The sequence below is a fragment of the Oncorhynchus masou genome, chromosome 29, assembly GCF_036934945.1.
Source record: "Oncorhynchus masou masou isolate Uvic2021 chromosome 29, UVic_Omas_1.1, whole genome shotgun sequence".
In the NCBI taxonomy this organism is placed as follows: domain Eukaryota; kingdom Metazoa; phylum Chordata; class Actinopteri; order Salmoniformes; family Salmonidae; genus Oncorhynchus; species Oncorhynchus masou.
Window position 1 is genome coordinate 67,943,957 of NC_088240.1, and position 20,128 is coordinate 67,964,084.

Here is a 20,128-nt window from a genome sequence, read left to right on the forward strand (position 1 = left end):
GGGTATATTACTGGGGTTGGTGTATAGTACTGGGGCTGGTGTATAGTACTGGGGGTGGTGTATAGTACTGGGGTTGGGGTATATTACTGGGGTTGGGGTATATTACTGGGGCTGGTATATAGTACTGGGGTTGGTGTATAGTACTGGGGCTGGTGTATAGTACTGGGGCGTTGGTATAGTTCTCGGGTTGGTGTATAGTACTGGGGCTGGTGTATAGTACTGGGGCTGGGGTATAGTACTGGGGCTGGTGTATAGTACTGGGGCTGGGGTATAGTACTGGGGCTGGTGTATAGTACTGGGGCTGGGGTATAGTACTGGGGCTGGTGTATAGTACTGTGGCTGGGGTATAGTACTGGGGCTGGTGTATAGTACTGGGGCTGGGGTATAGTACTGGGGCTGGTGTATAGTACTGGGGCTGGGGTATAGTACTGGGGCTGGGGTATAGTACTGGGGCTGGTGTATAGTACTGGGGCTGGTGTATAGTACTGAGGTTGTGGTATATTACTGGGGCTGGTGTATAGTACTGGGGCTGGTGTATAGTACTGGGGCTGGGGTATAGTACTGGGGTTGGTGTATAGTACTGGGGTTGGGGTATATTACTGGGGCTGGTGTATAGTACTGGGGCTGGGGTATATTACTGGGGATGGTGTATAGTACTGGGGCTGGTGTATAGTACTGGGGCTGGTGTATAGTACTGGGGCTGTGGTATAGTACTGGGGCTGGGGTATAGTACTGGGGCTGGGGTATATTACTGGGGCTGGGGTATAGTACTGGGGCTGGGGTATAGTACTGGGGCTGGGGTATAGTACTGGGGCTGGGGTATAGTACTGGGGCTGGTGCATAGTACTGGGGCTGGGGTATAGTACTGGGGCTGGGGTATAGTACTGGGGCTGGTGTATAGTACTGGGGCTGGGGTATAGTACTGGGGCTGGGGTATAGTACTGGGGCTGGGGTATAGTACTGGGGCTGGGGTATAGTACTGGGGCTGGGGTATAGTACTGGGGCTGGGGTATATTACTGGGGCTGGGGTATAGTACTGGGGCTGGTGTATAGTACTGGGGCTGGGGTATAGTACTGGGGCTGGGGTATAGTACTGGGGCTGGGGTATAGTACTGGGGCTGGGGTATATTACTAGGGCTGGGGTATAGTACTGGGGTTGGGGTATAGTACTGGGGCTGGGGTATAGTACTGGGGCTGGGGTATATTACTAGGGCTGGGGTATAGTACTGGGGTTGGGGTATAGTACTGGGGCTGGGGTATATTACTGGGGTTGGGGTATAGTACTGGGGCTGGGGTATAGTACTGGGGCTGGGGTATAGTACTGGGGCTGGCGTATAGCGCTGGGGCTGGGGTTGGTTATACGACTAGGGATAAGATATTCGGCTGCAGGGTGGGTATCGGGCTGGGGCTGGGGAGTGGGTTGTGCCACCTATAAAGTCAGAACTCCAAGTCAACTTCAGCTCCACTTCAACAGCTACATTAGACATATATCATTATTACTGTTCTGTGTATATGTCTTCCCCTCTTTCGTTTAGCAGAGGAAACCACACTTCTGCCCACTAGAGAGCAGTGTAACCTCAGTCAAAGACAGTCAAACCTGGAGGCTTCTGGTTATAATGTTTGAACCAGAGAGGGTCAAAACTAGAAAATGAGACAGATATGAAGATATAAAATCTATAGACGTGGTGACAGACAGACTATGTGTGAGACTGGTCTTAGACGGTCTGTCTGTAGACATCCTGTTTGGTATACAGTCCATGCACATGAGCCTGGTTGTCACACTGTTGACTTGTCAATACCTTCTCACCTGACCTCTTTATTGTGAGGGGTGATGTGTGGGTTACTAGTGTCATGAGGAAGAGTGGATTCCAGGGAAGAGGCATATCTGTATATAACTGGACCCTGGAGCATCACCACTAGACCACAGGCTCTGTACCAAAGAGGACTTTTTATAACAAGATGTGTCTGCTGCTGTAAATGAGTTTAATAATGATTGGTGATTGGTTTGGAAGTCTGGAAGTAGTGAGACCTTCAGCTAGAGTGCCAGAGTCTTATTCAATCAATTCAGGTGTGACATGACAGCACAAACATCATGGCAGCACAATATTTCATTATTTAGTTCCTGTGAATCATTCTTGTTTATGTTTTTACTTTCATTTTAAACGTTATGATTTCTATTGTTGTGTTTTTTGTCATCATCATCATCACTGATATCTTGATCATATGCCTTAAAGCTATTACAATATACAGTAATTATGTTCATCATCATCACTGATATCTTGATCATATGCCTTAAAGCTATTACAATATATAGTAATTATGTTCATCATCATCACTAATATCTTGATCATATTACAATATACAGTAATAATAATCATCATCATCATTGTTTATGTCTATGTATGTATTTATTTGTGTTGTTTTGTGTGTGTTCTCCATGTCTTTGTGTTGTGTATACACTGAGCACTGAGCTGTCCACACTTATCTTTTTAGGGTCAAAGAAGAACAAAAGCCTCAGCCGGCACAGTAAGTAACACATTACCCAGAGTGCTCTAGGCTTTGACACTTCTTCCTGTTGGTCAATGTGGCTTCCTGTCTCAGCGGGTCCCGCCCTTTCTCCCTTGGTATTGGCTCGCTCTGGTGTGTCATTTGCATTCTTATTCGCTCGTAAGGGAGCTTCACCTTTCGGCTCCTTACTTCCTCATCCATGTGTGAACTGGATGCTTCTATTCAGCTACCTTCCGTCCTGCATTGTGTCCAAATCTACCTCTAAACACAGCAACTATCTGATCAATATGAAAACGTTGTACTACTACTCCACTACCACCTTCCTAACTATCGGCTGACCATTCAATGCAATTCCCATTTCCATTGGCTGTAACTTCTTTCCTGCTTTTATACTTCCTCTCCTCCTCTTTCTCTGTGGTTGTGGATGTGGTTGACTGTCCCTCTTTCTTGGTCTGCTGTGATCACAATGAATGTCCCTGCTAGGCTTCCGTACAGTACCGCCACTCTGACTTTGTGTAAGCCTTGCTGGGTGTGTGTGCTTTAATGGGGGATTCCCTTGTCTCAGCCAGCCCAGACAATGTGTTGATTCTTCATCTTTCTGTGGTGTGGTGTACAGTCACGTTGTTTGCTTACTTATTTGAACAGGTGGTTTAGTCCCTTTAGTGGGATCACTGAGCTGGTAAATAACGTTCTGCAACCGCAGCAAATGTCCCAAAATGAGAAGGAGCCTGAGCCTGAGCCTGAGCCTGAGCCTGAGCCTGAGCCTGAGCCTGAGCCTGAGACGTAAGTAAGATGTGTCTGCCCCTGAACCAGACAGTTACTGTAGGATGCCTAAACATACAGTATGGCTGACTAGTGTGGTCTGTACAGTATGTTTGACCTCTGACCTGTCAGATGAGAGCATAGGCGGCGCGTGAGTCTCAAGTTTGGGGAAGCTCATTTTCACCATAAAAATGATCCTTTATAATAAATAATTCTATGCTTCATCGCTTTTGCAGACTTATATAAGATAGTCTACTATTCATAATGTGATGAGTACATTGGATAGCCAACAATATAACTCAATCACTGTTTGGGAAATATGTGGCCTTTTATAAACACTTTTCATCCAATTCTACTACACTTTATTTAACCAGGCCAATAACCAAGTCAATAAGAACAAATTCTTATTTACAATGACGGCCTGGTACGAGGTAAGAGGCACAAGGCCTCCTGGGCTACGACAAAAAAACGTTGTAAGCCAAAACCTACAACACAGACAGAAGACACTGGCAATAGCACAAATTCAACAGCAAACAAACAGTGGATGTGTGTGGATGCGTGTGAGTGTGTGTGTGTGTGTGTGTGTGTGTGTGTGTGTGTGTGTGTGTGTGTGTGTGTGTGTGTGTGTGTGTGTGTGTGTGTGTGCGCGCGTGCGTGTGTGTGTGTGTGTGTGTGTGCGTGCGTGCGTGATGTGTGCAAGGCAACACAAAATATTGACATCGGGTGACAACTAGAAGCAATTACATCTTAACAACCTGTTCATCAATTTGCCCATTGACCTCCTACAGGGACACCAGGTCCTGTAGTTTTATGTTGTCTTGGAGGAAATTCCAAGACAAGGGGGCTGAGTAAATGAAAGGACCTTTTCCATGCTCAGTTCAAATTTTTGTGACTCTTAGCCTGAAACAAAATTGAGATCTGAGCTTGTATGTGTTTTTATTTCAAGCTAGAAGAGAGGATAGATCAAATGGCACTTTTCCTAAAATTACCTTATAAATTAGAATGTACCAGTGTTCGATCCTGCATGTTGCTATTGATGTTCACCCGACAGATGACAATGGAGAGTTAGATAGACATCTCTGATTGGTGACAAAACTAAGGGCTGCATGATACACAGTCAAGAGCCTTCAGTGTCGAGCTTGAGGCTCGCACATAAATAGCTTACTCTTTTAATTATGACAAAACTCTACTGACTGACAAACAGGTACATAAAAACGACGTTGTCTGCAACTATCTAATAGGCCTACAAAAAGAGGAGACAGAAATACAATATGGAAGAGGAAAAGATTGTCCAAAAACTGACCCAAAACTGACCCAACTGGCCCAATGATAAAGCCAGTGAATATGCGCACTCACCGTGTATACTGCCGATGCTCCGCTAAAATAGGCTACTGTTCGCTCAAATAAATTGATCATTTTGATAACAGACAGATTAGTATTGTCATGGTCTTCTCCTTACAGCAATTGCCATTTTCCCGCGATTGTATTTTGAAATATTGCCTCTCTTTCACTGACATTCGCATCTCAAAGATCACTCTGCCCAAATTGAGGATCCTTCCAACAGGCAATGCGATGTAAAACAATCAACAAGTTATTATTTTTTAAATAAGCTTTTGGTGTTGTAATGATTGTATGCATTTCTGTATATACAGGATTAGCCTAATTATGCTAAATCATTTTGGCAATTGAATTACATTTCCTTTAGGAGAAGCTCTACGGATACGCTGCCAACGGCCGAGAGTCAAGTTTGCTTTCAAAGGATACTTTTGGACAGCTGAAGCAACACATACTTTTTCTTCAGGAAAATGACCATATGCTTTAGGATTATTTTACTATGGTGAAGAACACAATAATTTGGATCTATAAAATGCATGATGTATTTTTGGATTAAGTGACAGCCATTAACATTTAAAACCGTAATAGATGATATCGATATTACATTGTGGCTGAATAAATGCATCTGACGTGCACTGTGACTGTGCTACATCACAGAAACATGACATCAGACGTGCACTGTGACTGTGCTACATCACAGAAACATGACATCAGACGTGCACTGTGACTGAGCTACATCACAGAAACATGACATCAGATGTGCACTGTGACTGTGCTACAACACAGAAACATGACATCAGACGTGCACTGTGACTGTGCTACAACACAGAAACATGACATCAGACGTGTACTGTGACTGTGCTACATCACAGAAACATGACATCAGACGTGCACTGTGACTGAGCTACAACACAGAAACATGACATCAGACGTGCACTGTGACTGAGCTACATCACAGAAACATGACATCAGACGTGCACTGTGAATGAGCTACAACACAGAAACATGACATCAGACGTGCACTGTGAATGAGCTACAACACAGAAACATGACATCTGACGTGCACTGTGACTGTGCTACATCACAGAAACATGACATCAGACATGCACTGTGAATGAGCTACAACACAGAAACATGACATCAGACGTGCACTGTGACTGAGCTACAACACAGAAACATGACATCAGACGTGCACTGTGACTGAGCTACAACACAGAAACATGACATCAGACGTGCACTGTGACTGTGCTACATCACAGAAACATGACATCAGACGTGCACTGTGACTGTGCTACATCACAGAAACATGACATCAGACGTGCACTGTGAATGAGCTACAACACAGAAACATGACATCAGACGTGCACTGTGACTGAGCTACAACACAGAAACATGACATCAGACGTGCACTGTGACTGAGCTACAACACAGAAACATGACATCAGACGTGCACTGTGACTGAGCTACAACACAGACACATGACATCAGACGTGCACTGTGACTGAGCTACAACACAGAAACATGACATCAGACGTGCACTGTGACTGAGCTACAACACAGAAACATGACATCAGACGTGCACTGTGACTGAGCTACAACACAGAAACATGACATCAGACGTGCACTGTGACTGAGCTACAACACAGAAACATGACATCAGACGTGCACTGTGACTGAGCTACAACACAGAAACATGACATCAGAACGTGACACTGTGACTGTGCTACATCACAGAAACATGACATCAGACGTGCACTGTGACTGAGCTACAACACAGAAACATGACATCAGACGTGCACTGTGACTGAGCTACATCACAGAAACATGACATCAGATGTGCACTGTGAATGAGCTACAACACAGAAACATGACATCAGACGTGCACTGTGACTGAGCTACAACACAGAAACATGACATCAGACGTGCACTGTGACTGAGCTACAACACAGAAACATGACATCAGACGTGCACTGTGACTGTGCTACATCACAGAAACATGACATCAGACGTGCACTGTGACTGAGCTACATCACAGAAACATGACATCAGACGTGCACTGTGAATGAGCTACAACACAGAAACATGACATCAGACGTGCACTGTGACTGAGCTACAACACAGAAACATGACATCAGACGTGCACTGTGACTGAGCTACATCACAGAAACATGACATCAGACGTGCACTGTGACTGTGCTACATCACAGAAACATGACATCAGATGTGCACTGTGAATGAGCTACAACACAGAAACATGACATCAGACGTGCACTGTGACTGAGCTACAACACAGAAACATGACATCAGACGTGCACTGTGACTGAGCTACAACACAGAAACATGACATCAGACGTGCACTGTGACTGAGCTACAACACAGAAACATGACATCAGACGTGCACTGTGACTGAGCTACAACACAGAAACATGACATCAGACGTGCACTGTGACTGTGCTACAACACAGAAACATGACATCAGACGTGCACTGTGACTGTGCTACATCATAGAAACATGACATCAGACGTGACATCAATGTTATGTCACCCAGTCAGACATCCACAAGGAACACACCTTTAAATATTTAGAAGGCTTGTCTTGATAAGATAACCTTCTGAGTTCATACTTAAGACCAACAAGCAGACACGTATTGAGTTTCTGAAACTGACATCAGGGATACTACTGTGACTCTGTCAACACAGAAACATGACATCAGGGCACTGTGATGTTTCAGACACAGAAACATGACATCAGACATCCAGAGACTGTGTACAATGAACAGCATAGATTACACGCAGCTGTGCCATGCGCGTTTGACATCAGACGTGACATCAATGTTATGTCACCCAGTCAGACATCCACAAGGAACACACCTTTAAATATTTAGAAGGCTTGTCTTGATAAGATAACCTTCTGAGTTCATACTTAAGACCAACAAGCAGACACGTATTGAGTTTCTGGTCTTGGCTGGGTCCTGGTAGGGATACTATGTTGACTCTGTCATACAGTATACAGTAGGGGCCAGGGCAGGGCTTATGTTTCAGAGGTAAGAAGGGTCGGATAGACATCCAGAGCTGGTACAATGAACAGCATATGATTACACGCAGCTGTGCCATGCGCGTTTGACCAGGTTTGACCGAGGGGGAGACGGATGGGGAATGGGAGCCATCCACCAGCTGCCTAAACTTCTCAATACCCCTCTCTCCTCCCCCTCTCCTCTATTTCTCTCCTCCCCCTCTCCTCTATTTCTCTCCTCCCCCTCTCCTCTATTTCTCTCCCCCCCCTCTCCTCTATTTCTCTCCTCCCCCTCTCCTCTATTTCTCTCCTCCCCTCTCCTCCTCCTCCCCCTCTCTCTCCCTCCCCCTCTCCTCTATTTCTCTCCCCCTCTCCTCCCCCCCTCTCCTCTATTTCTCTCCTCCCCCTCTCCTCTATTTCTCTCCTCCCCCTCTCCTCTATTTCTCTCCTCCCCCTCTCCTCTATTTCTCCTCCCCTCCCTCTATTTCTCTCCTCCTCTCCTCTATTCCCCCTCTACTCCTCCCTCTATTTCTCTCCTCCCCCTCTCCTCTATTTCTCTCCTCCCCCTCTCCTCTATTTCTCTCCTCCCCCTCTCCTCTATTTCTCTCCTCCCCTCTCCTCTATTTCTCTCCTCCCCCTCTCCTCTATTTCTCTCCCCTCCCCTCTCCTCTATTTCTCTCCTCCCCCTCCTCTATTTCTCTCCTCCCCCTCTCCTCTATTTCTCTCCTCCCCCTCCCCCCTCTCCTCTCTTTCTCTCCTCCTCCCTCTCACTCTATTCCTCTCCCTCTTTTCCCTGGCCATCTCTCCTCCCTACCCCTCCTTTCCTTCTCCCTACCCATCCCTACCCCTCTCCTCTCCCTAACCCTCTTCCTGGTTTAGGGAGAGTTGCGTCTTGAATCTCATGAATCTAGGAGCCTCTATATGCCCACTAAACCAGGGGTTCTCAAAATGTTGTGGCCAGTAACCGCTTTTGCGATAACAAATTCATCAGGGACCCCCTCATAACTCGAGTGAGATAAAAAAATAGCAAGGAGTTTTACTATGACTTCAGTAGTGCATGGCCAGACAATCCACGTCTCAGGCCGTGGAAAGAAACATTTTAAAGACCCACCTCTCGGCATCGGAGACATAAAAGTTGCAGTTTTCAAACTAATTTCCTGCAGTTTTAGACATTTTGTCATGGAACAGAGAGATGTTTTGTTGTTACAGCGTCGAAGCCAATACCCTGCCATTCTACACATTTTGCCATGAGGCAGTGAGAAAACGTAGCAGTTTTCAAGCTTAGAGCTGGAGTCCTTAACTGAAATAATAACACAAAGGGAATGTAACCCCTCTCAAATTCAGAGATATAGCTATGGATTCAAGGACTGACCATCCATGATATCAAAATTATAGTTTTATCAATGTTCTGAGGCTATACAGTGTTAGTTACATTTACATTGTTTACAAACATTGGAGTGAAACAAGCAACATGGGGTTCTGATGGGCTAAGACAGTTGAACTAAACTCATGAGGCATTTCTAAGTTATATTCTTCAAGACTCATCGAGGATATCATGGTATTCCATACCAATGGATGTAGCAACTAAAGATTCTAGTTTTAAAGTACTGTACAGTGCATTTAGGTAAAAACTTGTTTTTGCAGAATACAAGAACATAATACATATAGTATGAAGTTGAAAACATTTTAATTGGTGAGGCATTGTGGATACCAAAATCCCTGTGAGCCTCCCAAGCCCATGTGACCCAGGGTTAAGAACACAAGTTATAGATGAATTATGTTACATTGTATTTTATTCTATTGTATTACACCTTCTAAACTTATTCCACAGATCCCTTGGCCCAAATATAATCTGTGGTTATAACTATTATTTTTTGTGTGTGTCTGGCCGCAGACCTCCTGCAGTACTGCGGACCCCAGTTTGAGAACACAGGCTCGAAACAGCAGACACTGCTACCCAATATCCACATACCATTCACAAGTCTTCTATCTGTAGACTTGTTCTGGTGTCTGTGTGTGTCTGGTCTGTGTGTGTGTCTGTGTGTGCGTGTGTGTGTCTGTATGTGTCTGGTCTGTGTCTGTGTGTGTCTGTGGGTGTGTCTGTTAAACAACACCACACCACCCAGTGTTCATCCAGGGTGGGTACAGCAGCGTGGCCACCCAGTGTTCATCCAGGGTGGGTACAGCAGCGTGGCAGTGTGACACAGAGAGGTGCCATCCAGGGTCCCGTCTCTATCTAGTGTTCAGCAGGGTGGGTACAGCAGCGTGGCAGTGTGACACAGAGAGGTGCCATCCAGGGTCCCGTCTCTATCTAGTGTTCAGCAGGGTGGGTACAGCAGCGTGGCAGTGTGACACAGAGAGGTGCCATCCAGGGTCCCGTCTCTATCTAGTGTTCAGCAGGGTGGGTACAGCAGCGTGGCAGTGTGACACAGAGAGGTGCCACCCAGGGTCCCGTCTCTATCTAGTGTTCAGCAGGGTGGGTACAGCAGCGTGGCAGTGTGACACAGAGAGGTGCCATCCAGGGTCCCGTCTCTATCTAGTGTTCAGCAGGTGGCAGTGTGACACAGAGAGGTGCCACCCAGGGTTCCGTCTCTATCTAGTGTTCAGCAGGGTGGGTACAGCGTGTGTGACACAGAGTGCACAGAGAGGTGCCACCCAGGGTTCCGTCTCTATCTAGTGTTCAGCAGGGTGGGTACAGCAGCGTGGCAGTGTGACACAGAGAGGTGCCACCCAGGGTCCCGTCTCTATCTAGTGTTCAGCAGGGTGGGTACAGCAGCGTGGCAGTGTGACACAGAGAGGTGCCACCCAGGGTCCCGTCTCTATCTAGTGTTCAGCAGGGTGGGTACAGCAGCGTGGCAGTGTGACACAGAGAGGTGCCATCCAGGGTCCCGTCTCTATCTAGTGTTCAGCAGGGTGGGTACAGCAGCGTGGCAGTGTGACACAGAGAGGTGCCATCCAGGGTCCCGTCTCTATCTAGTGTTCAGCAGGGTGGGTACAGCAGCGTGGCAGTGTGACACAGAGAGGTGCCATCCAGGTGCCACAGCAGCGTGGCAGTGTGACACAGAGAGGTTCCAGGGTCCGTCTCTATCTAGTGTTCAGCAGGGTGGGTACAGCAGCGTGGCAGTGTGACACAGAGAGGTGCCACCCAGGGTTCCGTCTCTATCTAGTGTTCAGCAGGGTGATTGTCATCAGACAAGGCCCAGCCACATTTGGGATCTAAATAAAAGGCCTGTTTGTGGGAAAGAAGAAGCAGCATGTTTACCACCTACTCAACACCAAGCTATGCATTTTATATGATTTATTTCACCTTTATTTAACCAGGTAGGCAAGTTGAGAACAAGTTCTCATTTACAATTGCGACCTGGCCAAGGTAAAGCAAAGCAGTTCGACACATACAACGACACAGAGGTACACATGGAGTAAAACACACATACAGTCAATAATACAGTATAAACAAGTCTATATACGATGTGAGCAAATGAGGTGAGATAAGGGAGGTAAAGGCAAAAAAAGGCCATGGTGGCAAAGTAAATACAATATAGCAAGTAAAACACTGGAATGGTAGATTTGCAATGGAAGAAAGTGCAAAGTAGAAATAAAAACAATGGGGTGCAAAGGAGCAAAATAAATAAATAAAATAAATACAGTACATGCATACGGACGGTAAAATGATAGCTCTGGTAAATAATTCACGTCACTAATGAATGTTGCAGGGGAAAATGTGGAGACGAAACCAATTCTAATCGCCATAACATGAAGTCAGCCAGGGTTTTGGTTACCAAGGATACACCCGATTGACATGTGTCGTACAAAATGCATGCTGGTCTATCTGTGTGATGTAGCATTTCAGGGTCCTCTGGTCTTTTTTTTTACCTTAATTTTACTAGGCAAGTCAGTTAAGAACAAATTCTTATTTTTTAAATGATGCCCTAGGAACAGTGGGTTAACTGCCTGTTCAGGGGCAGAAAGACAGATTTGTGCCTTGTCAGCTTGGGGTTTTGAACTTGCAACCGTTTTGGTTACTAGTCCAACGCTCTAACCACTAGGCTACCCTGCCGCCCCAGGTCTGATTGGACCTGTCATGTGTGGATGTATTGGGAGAGTATAGGACAAGATGACACTGAATGTACATCTAGTATTTTGAGCAGGCGGTGCAGATTAAAAGAGAATGTTGAGCTAAAAGCTTCCTTCCAAATGGCCCCCTTTTTCTTATTTGGCACCCTTTCCCATAGGGCACTGGTCAAAAGTAGTGCACTGTGTAGGGAATAGGGAGCTATTTGGGACGCATACAAAGACTTTGCCTACTGCGATCTATGTTCCCATCTGGTTCGTAGAAACAATGTCTGAAGACTTGAAGGGTTGACGTTGTTTCAGTGATCCACATGGAGGCCTACACAATAGTCTGATTCCTCTGCACTGTCTAAAGGCACTGTTAGCCCAATGGTTGGATGGATGCTGTAGTGTAGGCTACCCAGTCATGATGTTGTTGCTGTGAAAAACAGATGTGATGTGTTCTTTCCACTGAAGTTTGGGCATTGACATTTGAAGGGCTGTATTAGCTTACGTCTCGGGCCCCGCCCTGAAATAGAAACACAGGTACAAATGATTCATTCAACTCCGGGAACCTGAGTAAGTGGAATTACGTTAGGCTCTTAAACGTACAATGAAAACTCTATACCGTACTACCTGGCCCGCCTTGTTTCAGTACAGATGGCTGCAACTCTATGTCAATGGAGATCTATAGTAACAGTACAACAATGTGCAATGCAGAACATACTCTGAAACATTTCTAACTCTGACAGTTGTATGTAACAAACTGTAGGTTATTTGGTTGACAAAAGCTTTTGGTGACACTTTCTATAAGTATATATAATCAAGGCCATTATAAAGCATGTTCCTCAAAGAATGTGTTCCTTACATTTCTCTTAGAAAGGAATCAGAGCTACAGTGCCTTGCGAAAGTATTCGGCCCCCTTGAACTTTGCGACCTTTTGCCACATTTCAGGCTTCAAACATAAAGATATAAAACTGTATTTTTTGTGAAGAATCAACAACAAGTGGGACACAATCATGAAGTGGAACGACATTTATTGGATATTTCAAACTTTTTTAACAAATCAAAAACTGAAAAATTGGGCGTGCAAAATTATTCAGCCCCCTTAAGTTAATACTTTGTAGCGCCACCTTTTGCTGCGATTACAGCTGTAAGTCGCTTGGGGTATGTCTCTATCAGTTTTGCACATCGAGAGACTGAATTTTTTTCCCATTCCTCCTTGCAAAACAGCTCGAGCTCAGTGAGGTTGGATGGAGAGCATTTGTGAACAGCAGTTTTCAGTTCTTTCCACAGATTCTCGATTGGATTCAGGTCTGGACTTTGACTTGGCCATTCTAACACCTGGATATGTTTATTTTTGAACCATTCCATTGTAGATTTTTCTTTATGTTTTGGATCATTGTCTTGTTGGAAGACAAATCTCTGTCCCAGTCTCAGGTCTTTTGCAGACTCCATCAGGTTTTCTTCCAGAATGGTCCTGTATTTGGCTCCATCCATCTTCCCATCAATTTTAACCATCTTCCCTGTCCCTGCTGAAGAAAAGCAGGCCCAAACCATGATGCTGCCACCACCATATTTGACAGTGGGGATGGTGTGGTCAGGGTGATGAGCTGTGTTGCTTTTACGCCAAACATAACGTTTTGCATTGTTGCCAAAAATTTCAAATTTGGTTTCATCTGACCAGAGCACCTTCTTCCACATGTTTGGTGTGTCTCCCAGGTGGCTTGTGTCAAACATTAAACAACACTTTTTATGGTTATCTTTAAGAAATGGCTTTCTTCTTGCCACTCTTCCATAAAGGCCAGATTTGTGCAATATACGACTGATTGTTGTCCTATGGACAGAGTCTCACTGAACTTCTGGAGAGAGTTTGCTGCACTGAAAGTAAAGGGGCTGAATAATTTTGTACGCCCAATTTTTCAGTTTTTGATTTGTTAAAAAAGTTTGAAATATCCAATAAATGTCGTTCCACTTCATGATTGTGTCCCACTTGTTGTTGATTCTTCACAAAAAAATACAGTTTTATATCTTCATGTTTGAAGCCTGAAATGTGGCAAAAGGTCGCAAAGTTCAAGGGGGCCGAGTACTTTTGCAAGGCACTGTACATACGCTGCTTTGCTGTCTACCAACACTAATGGACTTCACACAACATCCTGCAGTTAGCTACAGCACAACGACATCTGAAATGACTTCCTATCCCCTGCTTTACTGTCTACCAACACTAATGGACTTCACACAACATCCTGCAGTTAGCTACAGCACAACGACATCTGAAATGACTTCCTATCCCCTGCTTTACTGTCTACCAACACTAATGGACTTCACACAACATCCTGCAGTTAGCCACAGCACAACGACATCTGAAATGACTTCCTATCCCCTGAAGTGCATTGTTATACTCTGGCACAAGTAGTGCACTTTAACGGGAGTAGTTTCTGTTATGAACTGATCTTTTCCTAACTGTACTCCTCTCTTGCTTCCTTCCTTGCAGGAAGCTGCACCAGCAGTTTGAGAGCTACAAGGACCAGGTGAAGAAGATGGGGGACGATATGACCCCACAGACGGGGACGACAGGAGAACCCCAGAAGAACCCCAACGACTCTCCTACCTGCGGGATTTGCCACAAAACCAAATTCGCTGACGGCTGCGGCCACCTCTGTTCATATTGCCAAACAAAATTCTGTGCTCGGTGTGGAGGACGAGTGTCTCTGCGGTCAAATAAGGTGAGGAGGTTGAGTCTAGCTACCTCTGTTTGCCTGTGTCCATGAACGCACGTACACACACATACAGACTTGCATGCATACCTGACAAAAATGTCTTGTAATGATTGTCCTCTTATAAGATTACACACACACACATAGGCACACACACACACACACACACACACACACACACACACACACACACACACACACACACACACACACACACACACACACACACACATACATACATACATACATGGAAATGTTTTTGTAGTGATTGTCCTCTTGTAAGATTACAGTGAGAAGGTGGAAGTCACTTGTCAATACAACACGTTTTCTAAAATCACATGCAGGCCAGTCCAGTCCAGCTGTCGTGAGAGAGGTTTTATTTGCTGCTTCTCTCTCTCTTGGCTCCCAAAAATAGCCTGACTAGTCCATCCATTTCTGTCTCAAATCAAATCCTCCACTGGGTTATGAAACATTAGTGTGAAATCAGAAACGGGGCCTCAAGCCAGATACAGACAGTGGTGCAGCTCACAACACATCCTACTGATGATCTATACCATATACCAAATCCTACTAATGTTTCTCCCATTCATACTCTCTGCATTACTTTGTTAGACTCTGACTGTAAATGTGGTGAGGGATGATTCTAGATGCAGTGATTTCTTCAGGTCTTGTTTTCATTTTGGCGTTAGGTAGCCTAGCGGTTAAAAGTGTTGGGCCAGTAGCCAATATATATATATATATATATCCCATTTAGCAGACGCTTTTGTCCAAAGCGACTTACAAGTCGGCTGGGGCCACTACTTTTTTTACATATGGGTGGCCCCAGCGGGAATCGAACCCACGACGCTTGGCGTTGCAAGCGCCATGCTCTACCGACTGAGCCACACAGGACAAAAGATTGCTGGTTTGAATCCGAGAGTCGATGTGCCCTTGAGCAAAGCACTTAACCCCAGTTGCTCTGGATAAGAGGTTCTTATAAATATGTCAAATGTAAAAAATTTCTTTACCACCGGGGGGAGCTTCTCCCCTGGCGTCTCACGACAGCCCTAAATCTCATGTCTGCTTTGTATTACCATGCTGCTCTACTGTCTAACTAACTAACCTTGTTGTGAAATCCTCCTACAGAGTAAGCCTTTACATATTATTATGTGATTGAGTGTTTATGCTTGGTACCATCCAATACCCTTACTGTCGGAATGTGATGTGTCAAAGTGTACTAATGTCACTCACAATCTTTCTCCCTGTACCTTTCTTCCTCTTTCTCTCTCTGTCCCTGTCTTCCACTCCCTCTATCTCTGTCCCTGTCTTCCACTCCCTCTTTCTCTGTCCCTGTCTTCCACTCCCTCTTTCTCTGTCCCTGTCTTCCACTCCCTCTCTCTCTGTCCCTGTCTTCCACTCCCTCTCTCTCTGTCCCTGTCTTCCACTCCCTCTCTCTCTGTCCCTGTCTTCCACTCCCTCTCTATCTGTCCCTGTCTTCCACTCCCTCTCTCTCTGTCCCTGTCTTCCACTCCCTCTCTCTCTGTTCCTGTCTTCCACTCCCTCTCTCTGTCCCTCTCTTCCACTCCCTCTATCTCTGTCCCTGTCTTCCACTCCCTCTCTCTCTGTCCCTGTCTTCCACTCCCTCTCTCTCTGTCCCTGTCTTCCACTCCCTCTCTCTCTGTCCCTGTCTTCCACTCCCTCTCTCTCTGTCCCTGTCTTCCACTCCCTCTCTCTCTGTCCCTGTCTTCCACTCCCTCTATCTCTGTCCCTGTCTTCCACTCCCTCTATCTCTGTCCCTGTCTTCCACTCCCTCTCTCGCTGTCCCTGTCTTCCACTCCCTCTCTCTCTGTCCCTGTCTTCCACTCCCTCTATCTCTGTCTGCTGCATTCCTGCTCTCGCGGAATTGCAACAGGAGGACAAAGTGGTTAGCAAATCCTTTTCCAACCTTTTTCGCATCTCGACTAAGAAATGTATGAATAGAAGCATCGCTCCTTCGCCCCCATAAGATGCTTCACTGACTGTAATATACACATACAGTAACCTGAATACATGATTTTTGACCAATCACATCTATGAGTCAATCATATCATGTTGAAGGCCAGACCAAAATGGAACATACAGTTGAATTCGGATGTTTACGTACCACAAATTTCTTGTTAACAAACTATAATTTTGGTAAGTCGGTTATGACATCTACTGTGTGCATGACACAAATAATTTTTCCAACAATTGTTTACAGACACATTATTTCACTTATAATTCACTGTATCACAATTCCAGTGGGTCAGAAGTTTGCATACACTAAGTTGACTGTGCCTTTAAACAGCTTGGAAAATTCCAGAAAATGATGTCATGGCTTTAGAAGCTTCTGATAGGCTATTTTACATAATTTGAGTCAATTGGAGGTGTACCTGTGGATGCATTTCAAGGCCTACCATCAAATTCAGTGCCTCTTTGCTTGACATCATGGGAAAATCAAAAGAAATCAGCCAAGACCTCAGAAGAAAAATTGTAGACCTCCACAAGTCTGGTTCATCCTTGGGAGCAATTTCCAAATGCCTGAAGGTACCACGTTCATCTGTACAACTGTATAAACAATACTACGCAAGTATAAATACCATGGGACCACGCAGCCGTCATATCGCTTAAGAAGGAGATGTGTTCTGTCTCCTAGAGATGAACATACGTTGGTGCGAAAAGTGCAAATCAATCCCAGAACAACAGCAAAGGACTTTGTGAAGATGCTGGAGGAAACGGGTACAAAAGTATCTATATCCACAGTAAAACGAGTCCTACAGTGGGGGGAAAAAGTATTTAGTCAGCCACCAATTGTGCAAGTTCTCACACTTAAAAAGATGAGAGAGGTCTGTAATTTTCATCATAGGTACACTTCAACTATGACAGACAAAATGAGAAAAGAAATCCAGAAAATCTCATTGTAGGATTTTTTATTTATTTATTTGCAAATTATGGTGGAAAATAAGTATTTGGTCACCTACAAACAAGCAAGATTTCTGGCTCTCACAGACCTGTAACTTCTTCTTTAAGAGGCTCCTCTGTCCTCCACTCGTTACCTGTATTAATGGCACCTGTTTGAACTTGTTATCAGTATAAAAGACACCTGTCCACAACCTCAAACAGTCACACTCCAAACTCCACTATGGCCAAGACCAAAGAGCTGTCAAAGGACACCAGAAACAAAATTGTAGACCTGCACCAGGCTGGGAAGACTGCAATAGGTACGCAGCTTGGTTTGAAGAAATCAACTGTGGGAGCAATTATTAGGAAATGGAAGACATACAAGACCACTGATAATCTCCCTCGATCTGGTGCTCCATGCAAGATCTCACACCGTGGGGTCAAAATGATCACAAGAACGGTGAGCAAAAATCCCAGAACCACACGGGGGGACCAAGTGAATGACCTGCAGAGAGCTGGGACCAAAGTAACAAAGCCTACCATCAGTAACACACTACGCCGCCAGGGACTCAAATCCTGCAGTGCCAGATGTGTCCCCCTGCTTAAGCCAATACATGTCCAGGCCCGTCTGAAGGTTGCTAGAGAGCGTTTGGATGATCCAGAAGATTGGGAGAATGTCATACGGTCAGATGAAACGAAAATATAACTTTTTGGTAAAAACTCAACTCGTCATGTTTGGAGGACAAAGAATGCTGAGTTGCATCCAAAGAACACCATACCTGCTGTGAAGCATGGGGGTGGAAACATCATGCTTTGGGGCTGTTTTTCTGCAAAGGGACCAGGACGACTGATCCGTGTAAAGGAAAGAATGAATGGGGCTATGTATTGTGAGATTGTGAGTGAAAACCTCCTTCCATCAGCAAGGGCATTGAAGATGAAACGTGGCTGGGTCTTTCAGCATGACAATGATCCCAAACACACCGCCTGGGCAACGAAGGAGTGGATTCGTAAGAAGCTTTTCAAGGTCCTGGAGTGGCCTAGCCAGTCTCCAGATCTCAACCCCATAGAAAATCTTTGGAGGGAGTTGAAAGTCCGTGTTGCCCAGCAACAGCCCCAAAACATCACTGCTCTGGAGGAGATCTGCATGGAGGAATGGGCCAAAATACCAGCAACAATGTGTGAAAACCTTGTGAAGACTTACAGAAAACATTTGACCTCTGTCATTGCCAACAAAGGGTATGTAACAAAGTATTGAGATAGACTTTTGTTATTGACCAAATACTTATTTTCCACCATAATTTGCAAATAAATTCATTAAAAATCCTACAATGTGATTTTCTGGATTTTCTTTTCTGATTTTGTCTGTCATAGTTGAAGTGTACCTATGATGAAAATTACAAGCCTCTCTCATCTTTTTAAGTGGGAGAACTTGCACAATTGGTGGCTGACTAAATACGTTTTTGCCCCACTATATATCGACATAACCTGAAAGGCCACTCAGCAAGGAAGAAGCCACTGGTCCAAAACTGCCATAAAAAGCCAGACTACGGTTTGCAACTGCACATGGGGACAAAGATTGTACTTTTTGGAGAAATGTCCTCTGGACTGATGAAACAAAAATAGAACTGTTTGGCCATAATGACCAATGATATGTTTGGAGGAAAAAGGAGGAAGCTTGCCAGCCAAAGAACACCATCCCAACCGTGAAGCATGGGGGTGGCAGCATCATGTTGTGGGGGTGCTTTGCTGTAGGAGGGACTAGTGCACTCCACAAAATAGATGGCATCATGAGGATGGAAAATTATGTGGATATATTGAAGCAACATCTCAAGACATCAGTCCAAATGGACAATGATCCCAAGCATACTTCCAAAGTTGTGGCAACATGGTTTAAGGACAACAAAGTCAAGGTATTGGAGTGGCCATCACAAAGCCCTGACCTCAAACCTATAGAAAATTTGTGGGCGAGCAGGGAGGCCTACAAACCTGACTCTGTTACACCAGCTCTGTCAGGAGGAATGGGCCAAAATTCACCCAACTTATTGTGGGAAGCCTGTGGAAGGCTACCCAAAACGTTTGACCCAAGTTAAATAATTTAAAGGCAATGCTACCAAATACTAATTGAGTGTATGTAAACTTCTGACCCACTGGAATGTGATGATAGAAATAAATGCTGAAATTAATCATTCTCTCTACTATTATTCTGACATTTTACATTCTTAAAACAAATTGGTGATCCTAACTGACCTAAGACAGGGAATTTTTTACTACGATTAAATGTCAGGAATTGTGAAAAACTGAGTTTAAATGTATTTGGCTAAGGTGAATGTAAACTTCCGACTTCAACTGTACAAAGTATATGGCAGAAAATATGTTTCGGTATCTTTGTTCCATTTTCAATGCAAAGTTTGGACCATATCCCTGTCAAAGTTTCCCCTTAACAGCTATAACTGAGCTGAATGAGCTGAGAGTCCACCTCCATTAGACCGTCTGTCCGCCGGCTGCCAAGGCTGCCTGTCTGTCTTTGTTGTTGACTGATTATGGGTGGAGGATGCGTTTCCTCCAGAGTTGTAGCCTACAGATGGTGTTGAGTCGTGGCTGTGGGCTGGCAGGAGGCAGCAGCAGCAGTAGGGTTGGGACAGTGTGATGAGTAGCGGGAGTGTTGGCAGATCTGCCCTGGGATCAGATCAAAGAATAGGAGGATAGGCCCACTGCTGTCCTGCCCACTGTTAGCCTGGTATTGTCGCGATCTGTCTTCTTGGCCATGAAAATACATTGGTTGCATCCCAAATGGCACATGCAGCTAAAGTATTTGAAAGGAAAACAGTTGTTATTACTGGTCTGG

The 20,128-nt window shown here is 44.9% G+C and overlaps 1 protein-coding gene across 1 annotated transcript in view; it reads left to right on the forward strand.

The window, feature by feature from the left end:
* LOC135520382 (regulating synaptic membrane exocytosis protein 2-like) overlaps positions 1-20,128 on the forward strand; it is a 249,172-nt gene that overhangs the window by 36,565 nt on the left and 192,479 nt on the right. Inside the window, exons 3-5 of the mRNA XM_064945892.1 lie at positions 2,494-2,526; positions 3,154-3,291; positions 14,163-14,394. Coding sequence (XP_064801964.1) covers positions 2,494-2,526; positions 3,154-3,291; positions 14,163-14,394 — 403 coding nt within the window. The remainder of the gene's footprint in view (positions 1-2,493; positions 2,527-3,153; positions 3,292-14,162; positions 14,395-20,128) is intronic.